This window comes from Capra hircus, chromosome 28 (assembly GCF_001704415.2).
Source record: "Capra hircus breed San Clemente chromosome 28, ASM170441v1, whole genome shotgun sequence".
Lineage (NCBI taxonomy): Eukaryota > Metazoa > Chordata > Mammalia > Artiodactyla > Bovidae > Capra > Capra hircus.
In genome coordinates this window covers 29,700,171-29,713,592 of record NC_030835.1, presented here as the reverse complement: position 1 = coordinate 29,713,592, position 13,422 = coordinate 29,700,171, and the positions used below count along the sequence as shown (strand labels likewise).

At 42.2% G+C, this 13,422-nt stretch overlaps 1 protein-coding gene across 2 annotated transcripts in view; it reads right to left on the bottom strand.

The window, feature by feature from the left end:
* Positions 1 to 13,422, bottom strand: part of ANK3 (ankyrin 3) — a 750,492-nt gene that overhangs the window by 120,825 nt on the left and 616,245 nt on the right. For both annotated transcript variants that reach the window (XM_018042183.1, XM_018042184.1), the window contains one exon: positions 4,049 to 4,102. In XM_018042183.1, the coding sequence (XP_017897672.1) occupies positions 4,049 to 4,102 (54 nt within the window). The remainder of the gene's footprint in view (positions 1 to 4,048; positions 4,103 to 13,422) is intronic.

The following is a 13,422-nucleotide window of genomic DNA, read 5'->3' as shown; positions in this document are numbered from 1 at the left end:
TCTCCCTCTGAGTCCAAAAGTCCGTTATACACATCTGTGTCTTTTTTCCTGTCTTGCATACAGGGTCGTCATTGCCATCTTCCTAAATTCCATATATATGTGTTAGTATACTGTATTGGTGTTTTTCTTTCTGGCTTACTTCACTCTGTATAATCGGCTCCAGTTTCATCCATCTCATCAGAACTGATTCAAGTGAATTCTTTTTTATGGCTGAGTAATACTCCATTGTGTATATGTACCACAGCTTTCTTATCCATTCATCTGCTGATGGACATCTAGGTTGTTTCCATGTCCTGGCTATTATAAACAGTGCTGCGATGAACATTGGGGTACATGTGTCTCTTTCAATTCTGGTTTCCTCGGTGTGTATGCCCAGAAGTGGGATTGCTGGGTCATAAGGTAGTTCTATTTGCAATTTTTTAAGGAATCTCCACACTGTTCTCCATAGTGGCTGTACTAGTTTGCATTCCCACCAACAGTGTAGGAGGGTTCCCTTTTCTCCACACCCTCTCCAGCATTTATTGCTTGCAGATTTTTGGATCGCAGACATTCTGACTGGTGTGAGGTGGTACCTCATTGTGGTTTGGATTTGCATAGAAATGAAAGTGTTATTTTAATGCAGTTTAGTGTAGCAGGAATACTGTTGACTCTTGAGTCATACTTTCAACCTCTACTGAACCTTGGATATCAATGCTGCCTCTGTCCTAAGACCTCTTGGGAGGATTCAGTGAAATAGCGCACAAAGAAAGGTGTAGTCAGCACTAACTGTTACTATTGTTGCGTAACATCTGCTTTCTTTAGTGCCCAAACATATGAATGCATGAACTCATATAATTAATATTTAAAATGCTAAGACTGATACTAGTCAGGGCAAAATCCCAACATAGCACCAAGTATCCCAGGTTTCACTGCCTGACACAGAGCCTGGTTCATCACAGGTACTCAACAAATACCTGTTGATTGAATGAATGAATGAATGAATGAATAACATTAATACACTCATTTTAATGAACAAAATATTCCATAATTATCGCACAGTACACTACACGGCTATACAAAGGTTAGAATGGAATGAGATGAACTGTGTTGAGTGTCTGGTTAACTACTCTAATCCATTCTAGAATCCAAAAATATTTTTATCAGTAGCAGCTTCTGACCAACAGGTACAAATGCATAGAAGCCAACAAAAGCAATTCTATGAATAAACAACACTCATACAATATCAGATATATTTAGTTAAGGTAAACATTACCAAACCCTATAAATTTTCGCTGACTAAGTACTTGTGTGGGGCTTCCCTCGTAGCTTAGTCAGTGAAGAATTTGCTTGCAATGCAGGAGACCCGGGTTTGATTCCTGGGTTTGGACATTCCCCTGGAGAAGGAAATGGCAATCCACTCCAGTATTCTTGTCTGGAGAATCCCATGAAAAGAGGAGCCTGGTAGGCTACAGTCCACGGGGTCGCAAGAGTCGGACATGGCTTAGTGACTAAGCCACCTCCACCAGGTACTTGTGTGGGCTTATGTTTCCTAGAAGCGTCTGGCGCAATGGCACAACCGCTGTGCTGAAGGTAAGTCTGACTATTTTCTGGCAAAGAGGGCGTGGTAGCTCGTGTCTAAAGATGCCCTCTCTACCCTATCCAGTGAACCAAGTTTCTGGTATCCATGCTTTGTATACTGCACTTGTTTACATTTGAGCTGGTTTGATTTTTGAACAGTAAAATGCAGGGTAAGTGATTTTACATGACTCTGAACTTTGAGTTCAGAGACACCTTGCAGTTTCTGCCTGAGTCTCTTTGGAGCGCTTGTTCCAAAGGGGAGGAGTCAATCCCAAGGCAAGAAATTTGAGTACCAAGAGGCCACCCCTTATAAAGGCATAAAGAGAGTCAAGGTAGCCCTATGGAGAGAGATGCCAGTCAGTTCTCAGCTGCCCCAGCCATCCCAATCAAGGTGGCAGACCCCTAAATGACGCTGCCACATGGAACAGCCCACCGAGTCATCCTCAGCTGCTATCTCACTGCAAACTCCTGAAAGATCTTAAGAACCCAGCTGAGCCTCGTTAACTCACCCAACCATGAGAGATGATGATAATAAATTATACCACTGAGTGTAAGGTAATAAGTAGTGGGAACAGAGGCAAATGAGAAATGACAAGTTGCAGGAGTAAAGCAAAGCGGTCACTCGCCGGTTGCCTAATGCACCCCTAGTCCGAGTGAGCTCCGCGGTGGGGCATACGATTGGTGCAGACAAAGTCTGAGAAGAGCACATGGGCAGGTGCCACCCAAGGAAGCCTCGTCTGTTTGGAAGGGACTTTCTGTGTATGCGCTCAGTGGTGTCTGACTCTTTACGACCCCTTGACCCGTAGCCCCCATGTTCCTCGTCCGTGGGATTTCTCAGGCAAGAACACTGGAGGGGGTTGCCATTTCCTCCTCCAAGGGATCTTCCAACCCATGTCTTTGGCATCTCCTGCATTGGCAGGGGGATTCTTTACCACTAAGCCACCTGGGAATCCCAGAAGGGACTTTATGCCTTTCAAAATTACGAGCCCTGATGTTCTTGTGTTAACCTATTTTTGACAATAAAATATCAGAGGCAGGAAAATGTTTAAAGAAGAATACAAAACACTCCAAATCTACCTCAGAGGCATTTCACTTCCATTCCTTAGGTATCCCCTCCTCCTAGTCCTTTTTTCATGACAAGGTGAAGAGAAGAGGCTTCCTATACTACAGTCAACCTTTCAAAGATCCATACAGCCAGTCTGCCAGGAAATAATCCAAAATATAACCAGGGACAAAGGCGAAAAAAGAATATATTAAATGGTTATCAGGACTGTGGTCGGTCACATTCCCTTTCAGAATTTAGCCCATTGGTCCAGGATCAGTACATGGGGGAATAAACAAGGCAACTTCCCTGCAATCTTTCATTATGCCCACTAATAATTTTTTTATGCTAAATAAATGAAACAGTTCTTGGCTTAATATGTAAACGTTTTCATGCCCTAGGAGTTCTTTTCTTCTCTCTTTCCCCCTTTTTGTTCGTTCTAATCTTTTCCATCTTAAGACTGTCATTGAGGAATACTTCTGTTACTTTTCCAGGGGTTAAAAAAGTTTTCCTATCTGGTTGGGGACTAGAATCACAAAAAATGTTCCTTAAGGTAACTATATCAAATTGTATTGTCAGAAACTTTGCTTAGAAGTGTTTAATCCCTCTGATGTGAAATGCACACTCTCCCCAAGGAATGTACTTTATAACATTAAAAAGCTGAAAATAATGGTACAAAATACCTCCAAATGAAATAATAGTAGAAAAACCTCCAAATTACATGGGATTTTTAAAAAAAGCTGGATTAAAAAGAATAAAGAGGAAGACAGTCTCTACGCTCTAGTGATTTTTAAAAAGAGGTTGATTACTTCATAGAAGTCAGTCTTATCATCAATCTGTTAATGATCAGGACTGAGAGGGCAAATTTATGGTGCTTGTTCTGAAAAAAAGTGATTTTTTTGATCATCACATAGCAAAGAGAAGAAATAGATACTACTAGAAAATAAATCCTCTAGCTATTTCTAGTTTACATTATGGAACAGTAGAATGAGATCACATCATTATAATCAACACCTATATTTATTGAGCATTTACTCTGTTCCAGGCACTGTTTGGTGCTTTACAAGTATAATTCTCACAACAACCTTACAGAATAGAATTGCTATCTCCATTTCAGGACAAAGAAAACCCAGTTCACAGTGGTAGAATAAATAGGTTGAGATCACTTAGAACATGGGGAATATTGGATTTAAAATCAGTTGGTTTGACTCCAGAGTCCTGCTTTTAACTACTGCCAAATTCTGTGCTACTGAACAAATACAACAAGAAATCGGTAAATGAAACGTCAGCTCTGTGAAGGCAGGAGTTTTTCTCTGTTTTGTTCCATATCAGTGCCCAGAACAATGCCTGGCACATAGTAGGTGCTCAATAAATGTCTGTGATGAAAGCTCAGTGATTGGCCTTGGAGAAAGGAACTCTATTACTGGAGAGAGAAGCAGGGAGACTTACTTTTCACGGTAAACTCTTGTACCTTGGGAATTTTATACCACGCACATCTATCACCTATTCAAAAAATGAATAAAATTAAAAAAACAAAACAAAATACAGGGACTGCAGATAAGCCATATAGGTTGTGTATTCCATACACTGGAAAAGGTATAAGAGGTGTATGTGCATCAGCAAGTATCCAGCAGACACAGAAAGGAAACAATGTAAATATTTAACTGGCTTGCTTCTTTAAAGAGATGGAAGAGAAGAAATGAAACAAAAAGGCAGGAAGAAGGGGATGCACCTTATTAGTGTGGTACTTCTGGTTGCTTCCCAATGTTCTAAAGCAGTGGGTCTAACCTTGGGGATGCTTTCAAATCACCTGAAAACTTGCATTTCTGACAAGTTCCCCAGTGAATCTGATGCAGCTGATCTGGAGAACACACTTTGAGAACCACTCGTCTAAAGGATCCTAATAAATAAATGCCAGCGATGTAACGGCAGTACTGATCACACCGCATTCAATGTCTGTTTTCCTAGTGGCTATTATCAGCATGCTTAAAGTATCCACTTCAGCAAGTGAATTCAAGGAATGAGTGCAGTGTTTCTCAAATTTCAAGGGATATATTTTATCAAGTGTGGTGTTTCTCAAATTTCATGGAACCTTGTGAAAATGCAGATGCTGATTCCATAGGTCTGGCATAGGCCCTGAGATTCTGCATGAATAACAAGCCCCCAGGTGACCTGCACCCCACTCTGAGTGGTGAGACAGTGGAACGCTGGGCAAGGGCCTATGTTAGGAGTAAAGCCAACTACTGCCTTTGAGGTATTTAGTCTCTAATAATGGAGATAAGGCCAAGATAAAAACAAGGAAACAAATCCTGTACTCCTCTTGCTGGTTAACAAAGATTTACTGCTTTGCATGTCCTACACACTGTGCGTGAATGTCTCACTTAATCCTCATCCCTATGAAGCAGGTACTATTATTTCCAGTTTATAGATGAAAAAACAGATTCAGAGTTACTATTCAAAACTCACACATTTAATTAGAGGTGGAATCTGGATTAGAACCCACAAGGTCAGGTTGCAAAGCCCAGGAACTTCACTGCACCACCAGGACAGAAGATGTGTGAAAGGCATTACAGAGCATTACAGGAGCACAGAGGAAGAGGCTAGCACACTGGACTGTAGATCTGGTAGCTGCCGAATGGAGGGTGTGTGAGTAAAGGTAGGAAGCGAAGGGCAGAAGCAGGAAGTGGGCTATCCCAGGCCACAGGACACGCCTAGCGGGACAGAATGCTGGGGACCGACAGCAGCTGGCTTTACTAAAGTCACAGCCAACTGAGTTGTAGGAGATGGGTTGGTTGGGTTAGATTTTTACGGTCCTTGCAATTGATTATAGACTAACAATTGTCATCCAAGTGACAAGCAACATAAACTCATCATTGGGTGACAATGCAATGTCAACCCACACTGTTTCGTTGTTGCGGTTTTAAACTGAAGCCCTAAATGCTCCCAGCCTAATTCTAATCCTACAGCAGGAAAAATACAGACAGTCGTATCCATCTGATAAAAAAAAAAGAGGGACTGCCATTTATCGAGCACCTAGTTTATGCTGATCACTGCTTTAAATGTTTCATGGATATGTTACTTCTTTTCGTCTTTCCAGAAATTCCACAGTATTAATAACCCCTTCAGAGACAAATTAAGACAGGTAAGACACAGCCAATTTTATGTTTTTGAAGGTTCAAATAAGGGACATAAATACCCAGGTAATTTTAAAGAGAAAAGCCTTTCCATCCATTCAAAACCTTATAATAGGACGTCCACCTCCACTAATGTTTAGACAGTACATTTTCATCATGAAGGATCCAAATGACTCTGATCACAGTTTTCCCTCAACCTCCCAATATTTGCATTCTCAAAATGCAGAGAAGCTGGAATACGAAGGAAGAGGAATATGGTAGTATGAGGACGCTGATCTGGGAAGCTTCCGTAAGCCTCTGTCCTTCTCCATCAGAGGGCAGACTGAAAACCACAATCACAGAAAACTAACCAATCTAATCACATGGACCACAGCCTTGTCTAACTCAATGAAACTATGAGCCATGCCATGTGGGGCCACCCAAGACGGACGGGACATGGTGGAGAGTTCTGACAAAATGTGGTCCACTGAAGAAGGGAATTGCAAACCACTTCAGTATTCTTGCCTTGAGAACCCCATGAACAGTATGAAAAGGCAAAAAGATAGGACACTGAAGATTAACTCCCCAGGTCGGTAGGTGCCCAATATGCTGCTGGAGATCAGTGGAGAAGTAACTCCAGAAAGAATGAAGGGACAGAGCCAAAGAAACAACAACACCCAGCTGTGGATGTGACTGGTGATGGAAGCAAGGTCCGATGCTGTAAACAGCAATATAGCATAGGAACCTGGAATGTTAGGTCCATGAATCAAGGCAAATTGGAAATGGTCAAACAGGAGATGGCAAGGGTGAATGTCAACATTTTAGGAATCAGCGAATTAAAATGGACTGGCATGGGTGAATTTAACTCAGATGACCACCGCATCTACTACTGTGGGCAAGAATCCCTTAGAAGAAATGGAGTAGCCATCATGGTCAACAAAAGAGTCCGAAATGCAGTACTTGGATGCAATCTCAAAAATGACAGAATGATCTATGTTCGCATCCAAGGCAAACCATTCAATATCATGGTGATCCTAGTCTATGCCCTGACCAGTAATGCTAAAGAAGCTGAAGTTGAATGGTTCTATGAAGACCTACAAGACCTTCTAGAACTAACACCCAAACAAGATGTTCTTTTCATTATAGGGGACTGAAATGCAAAAGAAGGAAGTCAAGAAACACCAGGAGTAACAGGCAAATTTGGCCTTGGAGTACAGAATGAAGCAGGGCAAAGGCTAATAGAGTTCTCCCAAGAGAACGCACTGGTCATAGCAAACTCCCTCTTCCAACAACACAAGAGAAGACTCTACACAGGGACATCACCAGATGGTCAACACTGAAATCACATTGATTATATTCTTTGCAGCCAAAGATGGAGAAGCTCTATACAGTCAGGAAAAACAAGACCAGGAGCTGACTGTGGCTCAGATCATGAACTCCTTATTGCTAAATTCAGACTGAAATTGAAGAAAGAAGGGAAACCACTAGACCATTCAAGTGTGACCTAAATCAAATCCCTAGTGATTATACAGTGGAAGTGAGAAATAGATTTAAGGGACTAGATCTGATAGACAGAGTGCCTGATGAACTATGGATGGAGGTTCCTGACATTGTACAGGAGACAGGGAACAAGATCATCTCCACGAAAAAGAAATGCAAAAAGGCAAAATGGCTGTCTGAGGAGGCCTTACAAATAGCTCTGAAAAGAATAGAAGCAAAAAGCAAAGGAGAAAAGGAAAGATATATCCATTTGAATGCAGAGTTCCAAAGATTAGCAAGGAGTGATGAAAAAAGCCTTCCTCAGTGATCAGTGCAAAGAAATAGAGGAAAACAACAGAATGGGAAAGACTAGAGATCTCTTCAAGAAAATTAGAGATACCAAGGAAACATTTAATGCAAAGATGGGCTCAGTAAAGGACAGAAACGATATGGACCTAACAGAAGCAGAAGATATTAAGATGAGGTGGTAAGAATACACAGAAGAACTATACAAAAAAGATCTTCATGACCCAGATAATCACAGTGGTATGATCACTCACCTACAGCCAGACACCCTGGAATGAGAAGCCAAGTGGGCCTTAGGAAGCATCACTATGAACAAAGCTAGTGGAGGTGATGGAATTCCAGTTGAGCTATTTCAAATCCTAAAAGATGATGCTGTGAACGTGCTGCACTCAATATGCCAGCAAATTTGGAAAACTCAGCAGTGGCCACAGGACTGGAAAAGGTCAGTTTTACTCCAATCCCTAAGAAAGGCAATGCCAAAGAATTCTCAAACTACGGCACAATTGCATTCATCTCACATGCTAGTAAAGTAATGCTCAAAATTCTCCAAGACACGCTTCAACACAGTACATGAACTGTGAACTTCCAAATGTTCAAGGTGGATCTAGAAAAGGCAGAGGAACCAGAGCTCAAATTGCCAACATCCATTGCATCATCGAACAGGAAAGAGAGTTCCAGAAAAACATCTACTTCTGTTTTATTGACTATGTCAAACCCTTTGACTGTGTGGACCACAACAAACTGTGGAAAATTCTGAAAGAGATGAGAATACCAGACCACCTGACCTGCCTCTTGAGAAATCTGTATGCAAGTCAGGAAGCAACAGTTAGAACTGGACAAGGAACAACAGACTGGTTCCAAATAGGAAAAGGAGTAAGTCAAGGTTGTATATTGTCACTGTGCTTATTTAACTCATGTGCAGAGTACATCATGAGATACACTGGGCTGGATGTAACACAAGCTGGAATCAAGATTGCTGGGAGAAATATCAATAACCTCAGATATGCAAATGACACCACCCTTATGTTAGAAAGTGAAGAAGAACTTAAGAGCCTCTTGATGAAAGTGAAAGAGGAGAGTGAAAAAGTTGGCTTAAAGTTCAACATTCAGAAAACGAAGATCATGGCATCTGGTCCCATCACATCATGGCAAATAGGTGGAGAAACAGTGGAAACAGTGTCAGACTTTATTTTTGGGGCTCCAAAATCACAGCAGATGGTGACTGCAGCCATGAAATTAAAAGACACTTACTCCTTGGGAGAAAAGTTATGACCAAACTAGACAGCATATTAAAAAGCAGAGATTTTGCTTTGCCGACAAAGGTCCATCCATAGTCAAGGCTATGGTTTTTTCCATGGTCATGTATGGATGTGAGAGTTGGACTATAAAGAAAGCTGAGCACCAAAGAATTAATGCTTTTGAACTGTGGTGTTGGAGAAGACTTTTGAGAGTCCCTTGGACAGCAAGGATATAACCAGTCCATCCTAAAGGAAATCAGTCCTGAGTATTCACTGGAACTATGTTGAAGCTGAAACGCCAGTAGTTTGGCCACCTGACACAAAGAGCTGACTCATTGGAAAAGACCCTGATGCTGGGAAAGATTGAAGGCAGGAGGATAGGGGATGACAGAGGATGAGACGGTTGGATGCCATCACTGACTCAATGGACATGAGTATGAGTGAACTGCAGGAGTTGGTGATGGACAGGGAGGCCCAGCGTGCTGCAGTCCACAGGGCTGCAAAGAGTTAGACATGACTGAGTGACTGAACTGAACTGAACTGATCCACTCAAAGTGAAGTGAAAATCACTCAGTCATGTCTGACTCTTTGCGACCCCATGGACTATTCAGTCCATGGAATTCTCCAGGCCAGAACACTGGAGTAGGTAGCTGTTCCCTTCAAACTCTAGTTCTAAAAGTCTAATTCTGAGACTCACACAATAAATAAGTGTGAAAGTTACTTAGATTTCAGATCAGTGTGCATCTCATCTTTCATTTTGCAGTTTGGAGGAAGAGCATGTATTAAGCAAGGATTCCTGTACATTTCCTTCTCAAAAGGTGTGAGAGCAATGGGGAAAGTTGAGACACTGTTAGATGAGGAAGGGTGACCTACGTGGTCTTAAGAAGCGTGTGTCATTTTAAGGGATTAGTGTACCTCTCTCATGGGAGGGCCACCTGCTATCTTTTTCTTTCTTTCCCTAACTCCAGGTGCTGGTAAGATCCTGACCTCATTGCTGCCCACAAAGGAACTGGGCTTAATGGCAAAGGTTGCACATCTCTTAAGCATTGACAGGAACAAGTCGCCGTTATGGCACAAAACAAATGACTTTTCTATTTAGGCTGATTTTTTCGAGTATAAAGTCAGTGTGACTCTCTGGTCTTACACATTATTCTGTTCTTTGTGGCTAGATGTACCTTTTTTAAAAACTGTATTGCAGTTCACTATTCCTTAATCCAAGTGAGATACAGTTTCCAAAGTAAGGACCCATGACTCAGTGTTGGACGCTTTCCAGATGGGGCAATGGAAACCATCCCCTGTGATCTTGGTTGGGTTAATAAACAAACCCATCCCAGAAAGGAAAAAGAATTCTGTGTCTTTCCTGTGAAGAGCTAGAAAAAGACAATGCTGGGGCAGACACTATAATTTTTTCCTATTTTTATCAATACTCCTTAACCCTAGTCCAGAAATTACTGTCAGCCACCTGAGGAAGATGAGATGTTACAATGACTTGGATCAAACGGAGACTAAAGAATAGAGACAGGATGCAGGTAGAGAGGAGTACGGGGTTACTTACACTGAACTTATTAGCTAAAATCTATGTGTTCTTGCCTGGAGAATCCCAGGGATGGGGGAGCCTGGTGGGCTGCTGTCTCTGGGGTCGCACAGAGTTGGACACGACTGAAGTGACTTAGCAGCAGCAGCAGCAGCATGCCACTTTTAAATAAGACCAGACAATGACTAGCCACAAAGTAATACTGTGAAATCAGACACTAAAATGGTTCTTACTTACGGAGTAATTACATTGCTAAATTCAAGGTGGCTGTATCATGCCAGTAAGTCCCTTCTGTTCATTCTTTCTTACAAATTCGTTTAGACTCAGCCCCACATCCAGACCTCATTGATCTTGGCTCATTATGTCTGTATATAAGGACTGGGTGTGCAAAGCGCCAGAAGATGCTCACTACCCTCAGGTATAAAGCAGTATAAGCATCACGTCCACTTTGTGGGCTTGAACCTGGTCTCTCCTTCTCTTACACCTAAACTGCTTTTCACTGTGCAGAGCAGCAAACACCAGTTATTGATCTGTGTTCTATCTCCAACCTCTACCTAAAAGGTATATACACAGAAGGGAAAGACAGCCTGCGGTCGGTTCTCAGCCTCAGTGTGCTTCTGGCCCCAGTGCTTGGACCACCTCTTGCCATGTGTAACATCTTCCCGTTCTCCAACCCCACACCCCTTCCCGGCCCTCTGCCGCCACCCCGCCTTTCCCTGGCCAAGCATTCTCCGTGCTGGTTTTCCCCAGCGTCACCCTCCACTTCTGGTTCTCTCTGCAGTAGGAGTCCAATTTGGGGGATGGGGGCAGAGGTGGTCACATGAGGACCCACTTCCCCATGAAGAAGCTCAGACTTTCCGGGTAGATTACCAGAGACTAAAAGAAGTGGGAGTGGGAAGGAATCATATTCAAAATTACAACTTGTTTTGAATGAATGAAAAGACCACCTATTGTACTTAATCAATAAACATGCTAATTCCCGGTCAGCTCTTAACTGACCCCTGTTCCCCTTCATGCCATAGACTGCTGCAGCTGCTCATCTGTCATACCTTCTAGGGAAAAAACACAAAACTATATGAGAACTACTTATTCTGGGTCTGTAGCCATATTATGAACACGGCAGCTGCTGTGGTCATCAGGGGTTCCCAAATGGCCTGTGCTCACCTAACTGGACCGTGCCAGGGAAGTTTCTCCCACGGACGGCATCCACTAGAGCTCACTCTTCTGGTTTTCTCCCTGTTCTTCACCACTCCCTCTGGCATTCCTCTTCCTCTCAGTGTGCCCAGAGTTTTCCATTCCTCCCTGTGCCCTGCCCTGGGATCCTCAGCCAGGTCAGTGCCCAAACCCCTTGCCTCATGCTGAAGTCTTCTGTGAGCTCTTCCAGTCTCTGATACTTTGACCCTGAACTTAGAACACTTCTTTCCAGTCCCTTCCCTTCTCCTTAACCCCTCAAACTTCTGCTTGTTCACATTCTGTCTGTTCCATAAAATTCATCCTTCTGAGGCCTCCAGTCCTCTCCCCTTCTTTTGCATTTTCTTGTTACTTTCATATATTCTCTTAGAGCATCTCACTGAAAGTAAAAAAAACCTAAATTCAAAAACAAAACAAAACAAAACAAAACAAAAACTAAATTCAAATTACAGTTTCATTGGTTATGTGAACCTGAACAAGTATCTTGAACCCTTTTAGGCTTAGAACCTTAATGCAAGTGAGGGCTAATAAAATTTTAGGGCTTTGAATTAGAACTAAATGTAAAGTAGGGGTAAGAATAGTTCCAAAACTGCTCTCAACTACTTTGAGAAGATTAAGTAAGATAAAGTGCCTTGTAACTAACATTCATGGAGATATCTGGGTTAACCTTTATCAGTTCAGTTCAGTTGCATCTGACTCTTTGTGATCCCATTGACTGCAGCACGCCAGTCCTCCCTGTCCATCATCAACTCCTGGAGCTTACTGAAACTCATGTCCATTGAGTCAGTGATGCCATCCAACCATCTCATCCTCTGTCTTTCCCTTCTCCCGCCTTCAATCTTTCCCAGCATCAGGGTCTTTACAAATGTCAGTTCTTCGCATCATGTGGCCAAAGTACTGGAGTTTCAGCTTCAGCATTAGTCTTTCCAACGAATATTCAGGACTGATTTCCTTTAGGATGGACTGGTTGGATCTCCTTGCAGTCCAAGGGACTCTCAAAAGTCTTCTCCAACATCACAGTTCAAAAGCATCAATTCTTTGGCACTCAGCTTTCTTTATAGTTCAACTCTCACATCCACGCATGACTACTGGAAAAACCATAGCTTTGACTAGATACCTTGTTGGCATAGTAATGTCTCTACTTTTTACTATGCTGTCTAGGTTGGTCATAACTTTCCTTCCAAGGAGCAAGCATCTTTTAATTTCATGGCTGCAGTCACCATCTGCAGTGATTTTGGAGCCCCGAAAAACAAAGTCTGTCACTGTTTCCACTGTTTCTCCACCTATTTGCATGAAGTGATGGGACCAGATGCCATGATCTTAGTTTTCTGAATGTTGAGTTTGAAGCCAACTTTTTCACTCTTCTCACTTTCATCAAGAGGCTCTTTAGCTCTTCTTTGCTCTCTGCCATAAGGGTGGTGTCATCTGCATATCAGGTTATTGATATTTCTCCCTGCAATTTTGATTCCAGCTTATGCTTCATCCAGCCCAGCATTTCTCATGATGTACTCAGTATATAAGTTAAATAAGGAGGATGACAATATACAGCCTTGACGTACTCCTTTTCCTATTTGGAACCAGTCTGTTGTTCCATGTCCAGTTCTAACTGTTGCTTCTTAACCTGCAGATAGATCTCTCAAGAGGCAGGTCAGGTGGTCTGGTATTCCCACTTCTTTCAGAATTTTCCACAGTTTGTTGTGTTCCACACAGTCAAAGCCTTTCGTATAGGCAATAAAGTAGAAGTAGATGTTTTTCTGGAACTCTTTTGCTTTTTTGATGATCCAGTGGATGTTGGTAATTTGATCTCTGGTTCCTCTGCCTTTTCTAAATGCAACTTGAACATCTGGAAGTTCACAGTTCATGTACTGTTGAAGCCTGGCTTGGAGAATTTTGAGCATTACTTTTCTAGCATGTGAGATGAGTGCAATTGTGTGGTAGTTTGAGCATTCCTTGGCATTGTCT